We start from the raw sequence: 6835 nt of genomic DNA on the forward strand, positions 1-6835 counted from the left end.
GGCTTGCTGTGCTGCAGCTGTATGTGGCGTTGGATTATGGCCAAAGGCCTTTTTAGTGTATGCGATGCTGTGCCTGTTACAACTTTCATTGAAATGGCCACAAGTGATTTCTGGGGACCCTGGAGAGAGAAGAGGAGGCATCTGACTTACCCGTTGCACTCTGTGGTGATTGTAGACCCTTTTTTCTTCATTTTTTGTTTGGCTGCAGCATCCTCATGTCTATAGTCCTGTCATTCAGGGTAACGCCCGGATGATGGCACCCCCAGCACATGCCCAGCCTGCGCTCGTGTCGTCTTCAGCAACTCAGTACGGGGCTCATGAGCAGACACATGCGATGTATGGTAGGAAACCCTGTCTGGTTCCCTGTGTGTGCATCTCTCTTCATGGTTGGAAGGTTCAGAAAAGATACTTTAAGAATAACCTGGCTTTTGGTGACCCTGAGGGTTAAGAGTCTAAAAGATGGGCTTATTAGCACTGCTGCTCTGTTCATCAGCCTTGGCCATTCACTTTACCCCTTGACCAGCAAGTCCTCCAACTCTATGTGTCTCTCCTTCCTTCACCTTGTGGGAGAAAGGGCTATAGTCGGCCAAAGGCATGCAGGGAAGAACTGCCATGCACGAGCCTCAGCATGAGTGAGGGCACTGTGTTTCACTCTCAGGGCAGGTTCCCTGGCCTTCCAGCCTTTTATTGCCATTCATTACAGTGCTCCTGCCTGCCCGCCTCATGCCGGCCTTCAAAACAGCCCAGTGTTAGTCTGAATAGAACCTAAATGAGGTATAACTTTCAATGTAACCCAGTTACACAGGATGGTGAAATGAAATCAGATATCCTATATAAAAATAGTCAATCTTTCCCCCTAAGTCCCCTTGCCACCAACCCCCCACCCCTCCAAAAAAACCAACTTAATTTTGTGGCCAAATGGGGAACTTTGTGCAGGTCATTTTAGAAGCCATCCAAGGTGCTGAAAGATCTGGCTTCCCCGCCTATCCTGGAATATAGAGTTGATGATGAGTGGTCTGTATTCTAGGTTTTTTGTTTTTTTTAAGACTGCCTCTCTATTTAGTCCCCATTTCATTAAGTTGTCTGTCTTGCTGAGTCCTGTAATGTCATTGTAGGTCTACCTAAACATTAGCATTAGAGGTTTTTTTCTGTTGAGCAAAGATGTGAAATGTAAGTTTATTCACTTAGTTACGTGTGCCATGGTAAACGTAGAGTTAAAACAACAAAGTGGACATTGTGTCCTTCAAACCTTGTTTAACTTTTTGAGTGACTTAAGAATGAGAAGTTTTTGTCTTATGTTTTTTGATGTTGCTGTTTTTTAGTTTAGATAACTTGAATAGATTTAGTTAGACAATTTAATTTCTTCCTCACCCATTGGTTGACCAGTGGCCCCATAGATCTGGGTGGGTGATCGGAGGAGCCCTCGGGCAGCAGCAAGGACCCCATTTGTTGTGTCACCCTTAACCCAGCTCTGCTTTCTTCCCGGAGGTACACCCCCGTTCCGCAGGCCGCTGATGGTAGGTAATTTTACATGACTAAAGGCGGTGTTTTAATAAGTGCTTACAAGTCTAATCTTAATTTTCCACATTATTCCTTTTAAAAAAACGCTGCGTTGTAGATTATATATTTCAAATGAAAAATGGTTTAATTGCTACATTTTGGAATACATTTCTTGTAATTTGTAATTCAGTCATAAAATAAGCTGCCTGGCAGGTTCATAGCCTTGGTAAAGCTCACCTCTCATTGGCACTGAGCCAGAGCTCAAGTGCGTTTGGCAGGACCTCACGGACTCATGAAGCTGGCGTGTGTGCCCCTTGTGGATATTCCAGCAACTTTCCACTGTGCCGTATGGCCTCGGTGAAAAGTCCACTATGAGTGTTTAAGCCTCCTGTTGAGCACATCATGATCTAACAGTTGGGAAACACGTGTACTTTCTCCCTCCCATTTTCTGGCATACCTTGAAATAAGATCTGAACCTTTTGAGCTAAAATTTCCACTGCTTTCAGAGCATAACTGCGCCTCGGGGACAGGATGGTGAATATTGAGATGTTACGCTGACTCCTCCCTGTGCTCACTCACTGCCAATGCCTGGCTTTGTGTTTGGGATGGATAGTCATTGATTTGAAAGCACTCTGTGCAGTAACAAGGGTATTTGAAGCACTAGTAGTTTTTATAACCACCTTCTCAAAGCAGTGCAATTTAGAAGGCACTTGGCCTTGGACCCTGAAGTCCATTGGAATGTGGATAAAGAGAGAATACTACAAACAAAACCAGTGTGCAGTAGATTTATCCCGGCGCGCTCTCCTGCCACTGACCCAGCGGCCAGCCTGGCTCCCGAGGTTCTCTCTCCCTTTGGACACTTCACCCAAACCAAACCCGACATGAGGGAGTGATGGTCTTGTTCCTTACCGTCTAACACATGCTCTCCACTGACTCATCAATAATTTAATGGAAAGCCTAATTATACCCAACACAGACAAGTTTGTAAGTGTGTTCTTTTAAATTACGACAAGATCCATTGTGTGGAAATGGTCACCATACACTCACCCCCCTTGGATAGTTTATCATGACTTTCTCAAAGCAGCCAAACACCCTGAATATGAATTATGTTTATGATTTGATACCCTGTCTATATTCTTTAAAGCATTTTATATGGCCAGAAGAATATACAGCTGATGTTAGTGACAGCTTTATGTCACCTCTTTTGACATGCATCTGCTATGGCCACCCCAGATGGTTTGGAGTATAGTGGTGACTGCGAAGTGAAAGATTCATTATCATTAAAAAAATTTATTGGTGTTAGCATAAACATGGTAACCGACTGCTGCACAGTTCAGTTACTAGAGTTGGAGATGGGTATTTCAAAGGTTATTGGCCTTTTGTCCTTTTATCCAGTTTGGTCACACGCTTCATCTCATTAACCTTCATCAAGCCTTCATCCTTGCTGCTGCCCCCTCCTTTCCAAGAAGTTACTTTGATTTTTGATCCCCAAATATCTGGTCTCCTCTCATGTTGCTGTTAGTAGCGTGCTGGATCCTCCATTTAAAAATTATAGTAACAAAGTTCTTTCTACTAACCCGAACTGTGAGGAGCAACATGAGCTAGAACCTTTGTGTGGTTTTTTTTGGGGGGTAGTTTAATGCAGATCACTTATAAAATACAGCCTGCCAAAAAAAGTACAAAGTTCCTATTATCCTGCCTCCTGCTAACCTTTTGCTGCTTATCCTTCCAGATGTGCTTAAACACATGTATGCACTTTTTGTAGCCTTACCTTAATGAGAAATGATCATGTTTAATATAGTTATGTTTCTATAGCTCTTGGGTTCATCGACGACGCACATCTTTCGGAACAGCACTTCTATTAATAATGTGTTGCAAAAGTAGTGTTGTCTTGAGTCATTGGAATTGGCCCTGGCAGCTGCTGCCTGCCTCAGGGGTGTTGCATATGTATGAGCCATTGGATGGCATTATGCCATGTTGGTCTTCTCCCAGATAAGGATGTTTCTCCTTTCACCCAGCAAGTCCACTTTTGGAACTTGACACCCAGGACCAAAGGCAGAGTGTCTCCCAGCACTGCCCAGCACCCTCCTGGGGTTAAAGAGAGTTGTTATCGCTCTTAAAGTAAAGTGAACCTGTGCATGAATACAGAGAACTTGTCTAATATGTCAGCCTCTTCCAGAGAATTAGGAAAATGCACAACTCAAAAGGCTAATTCACCTTTCTATTTCCCAAATTCAGCATGTCCCAAATCACCATACACCAAGGAGACAAGCCCTTCTTTCTACTTTGCCAGTGAGTTGGGGTTTTTATACTAATTTTCGTTCTGCAGTAAAACACTTTTTAAAGAACACGTGTTAAGGGAATAGACTTGTTGAATAGTATTTTCCTGTGCCAGACAAATTCGTTACAAACAATATATATTTATCTCTCTAAGTAATTCTGAGTTTTTAAAAAAGGAAATAAAACCCAGCCGAAGAAAGCTGGAGTTTGTTTTAAAAATTCACATTTCAGAAAATAATTTTTGCATACCAAGCAAACATGACTCTTGAAAATGCCTAATATTCTCTTTTAGAGAGACGGCCTGAGCAGCTCATTTTTTTTATTAAAGAGGGAAAAAATTAATACCAAGTCATAAGCTTTGTAGTGGTTTTGTTCATTTCATCAAAGTGCCTTGGTAAGAAGAAAATTCCCTTGACCAGGATTTTGTATAGGTGGGGGTTGATGAAATATACCACAAGAGAACCGTTTTCAAACATCAGTCTTTGTATGAACCGAGGCTTCAAGAACCCAGGTAGCAGACACCCTCGGGGGTGTCTGCTCCCATAGGCCAGCTAACTGACCTGACCGATGGCCACCAGAGGGCCAGGCAACAGGACTCCCCCTGCTTGGGAGAGCATCCTGGTTGCTCCCAGGTACAGGTACAGGTGCACATGCCAGTAGGACTTTCTTCGGGAAATGAGCTTGTCAGGTGTGTTTTCTCGTGTCTGTAGGCAGTGCCTAGACAAGGCCAGTCATGGACTGTGGCACTTGGAGGAGAAGGGTCCGGCCACGCAGAAACACCCTCAGTTAACATGGTTGCTGTGTGAGACATGCTGTGCATTATAGAGGTGTTCTGCCCGGACTAAAATTTCAATTACTTGAAATGAGTCGATATATGATTTTCCTTAAGAACAGCTTTAAGAAAGCATTTTACAAACACTTTGACCTGAGTTTTTCACTAATTGTGCCATGACTTGGTATCCAAAAATAAGCTGCTGCCAATAAGGTGTCTGCATTTGATTTACTCTTTTACTTGGTGCTAGGAAATGTTAACAAATGTAATCCTTTAATATAGACGCTCTTTAAAAAGGAGTCGTGCTGTATGGCTGTCTCTTGAAGGGACACTGTGTATGTGACTGTATCTGTTAAAAGACAATGTCATAACTTGATTGTCTGGTGTACTCAGTGGAGGTCTCGGCTGGTTCTCCTCACCATCTTACTGTCTGTGTTACTAGTTTTGGAGTCCATGCCCTGGTAAGTAGCTAAGAGATCCTTCCTCATCACACCTGAGCTTTAACTGCCGCCACCTGATCCCCCGGAAGGGATGATACCGACAGTGGCTGCCGTGTGAGACTTTACTGGCTGCTTCCTTTTCCTTCTTGGAAGGTTTGGTACGGTTGCCTCTGCACCCTCTTCTGAGGACTCTTCAGCTTGCCTTCATGCTTCCACTTCGTTGGGATTGGAAGGCGGGAGGCGGTTGTCGTGCCCTTGTTAAGTGTAGTTCTGCAGTGCTGGCAACCCAGCGTCTGAGGGAGAAAACTTAAAAATCAAATGCACTGCCTTTGGGACAAGCTCTGCCGTCACGAAGACAAAGCCCGTTTATTGGTCAGTGGTAAAAGGATTTTCCCAGTGGCCTTTCTTAAAACTTCAAGCATTTATATCAAGGAGCACATGGATGGCAGTTGGGATCATGGGGTGCAGGTAGTTCCAGGACCAGGTCTAGCCCCTGACTTCCATTTCCCAGGATAGAAGCAATACTTCATTGATCTGCTCGACTTGACCCAGCAGGCCTCATGAAAGTGCTTAAATTTGGGTGAATAAAGGCTTAACAGAGTAGCACAATCCAAATGTCTTAAGAGCATTCTCTTGGCAGTATAGCTTCCTCTTGGCTATATAGCTTCCCTGGGCAGTACACTCGGCTTCTGAACAGGAGGCTGACCCCCGGCCAGCCCTCGCTGTCCACTTGTCCTCGTCCCACAGCCTTCACAGCCTCTCTGTTGCCCTGTCTTCCTCTTTTCCTTTGGTGGCTCTCATCCCCCCCAACTCTTTTGTTTCCTCCTGTCCCACTGCCTTTCAGGGGACCAGAGTATATTGAATTGAAGTATGGCTTTCACACTTTCCACAGTAAGCTACCCAGTTTTTGTTTTTGAAGAGGCGAACAACTGCCAGCACAAGGTGCCCGCTTGCAACTCTTGTTAAGCTAGAAAATGAAAAAGAAAAATATTTCCAATGGAACCTCCTTACAGTTTCTGTGCAGCTCAGGAAGTATCCAAGGGTTGTGTCAGAAAAGTACATGGAAAAATTCCATTATCTTTTCATTCCATGTTTCTGTGCACTTGTTGAAGCCTCCTCATACAGCAGTAGCATCTACTTGGTTTTTCTCTTGTCACAGTGCCTTGTGGCTTCCTGGTGTTGAGGCAGGAAAGGGGTAGGTGTCTTAAAAGCATGTCAAGTCACTCTGCTTGCGTTACTTAAAGCTTGTTCTGTGCATGCAAATCAGAGTGTAGCCTAGAACATTCCATTTTATAGCCTGGAAATACGAACAATCCTTTGTTGTCACAGATACCAGTGGAAAAGGCGAAAGAATTTTCTTTCTAAGCAAACAGTTGCAAAGTTTTTACATTTTTTAAATTGATGATAACTTAATTATAAAACTTTATGGGCATAATTATTCTGCAACTACTGACTGAGCCTTAGTGTATAAAATATATACATAGACCACCCCCCTAAATCTTTTATATTCTTAATGCTTTGCTTAGAAGGTAATTACAAGTAAAAATGTAAACTTTAGCGGGGGGCGGGGGCGCGCGGAGATCTTACATAAAATTTAAATATACGTTACAAGCTCTGGGATTCTGTACTGCCTTTATGAAAGGCTATAAATAAAAGTTAGGACTTGGGGATTGCTTTTTCCTGCAGTAGATTGAGTATTTACTATTTTGAAAATGACACATGTAAGACACTTCATATACAAGGAGAAGGGGCTTACATGCTGATGATTTGCAAATAAGCCATCTTGGCTGGCACGGTGGCACTTGCTCCCTACTCTGCTCTCAGTGCAGTGCCCCCCCCCCCC

At 43.6% G+C, this 6835-nt stretch overlaps 1 protein-coding gene across 8 annotated transcripts in view; it reads left to right on the top strand.

Moving 5' to 3' along the window:
* ATXN2 (ataxin 2) overlaps window positions 1–6835 on the top strand; it is a 58402-nt gene that overhangs the window by 44928 nt on the left and 6639 nt on the right. For 6 of the 8 annotated variants that reach the window (XM_045296882.1, XM_045296878.1, XM_045296879.1 and 3 more), the window contains 2 exons: window positions 209–341; window positions 3739–3792. In XM_045296882.1, the coding sequence (XP_045152817.1) occupies window positions 209–341; window positions 3739–3792 (187 nt within the window). The remainder of the gene's footprint in view (window positions 1–208; window positions 342–3738; window positions 3793–6835) is intronic. The other 2 variants (XM_045296880.1, XM_045296881.1) reach the window with 1 other exon arrangement.

Source organism: Echinops telfairi, unplaced genomic scaffold, assembly GCF_000313985.2.
Source record: "Echinops telfairi isolate 266 unplaced genomic scaffold, ASM31398v2 ScPeMD7_7412;HRSCAF=8450, whole genome shotgun sequence".
NCBI lineage: Eukaryota > Metazoa > Chordata > Mammalia > Afrosoricida > Tenrecidae > Echinops > Echinops telfairi.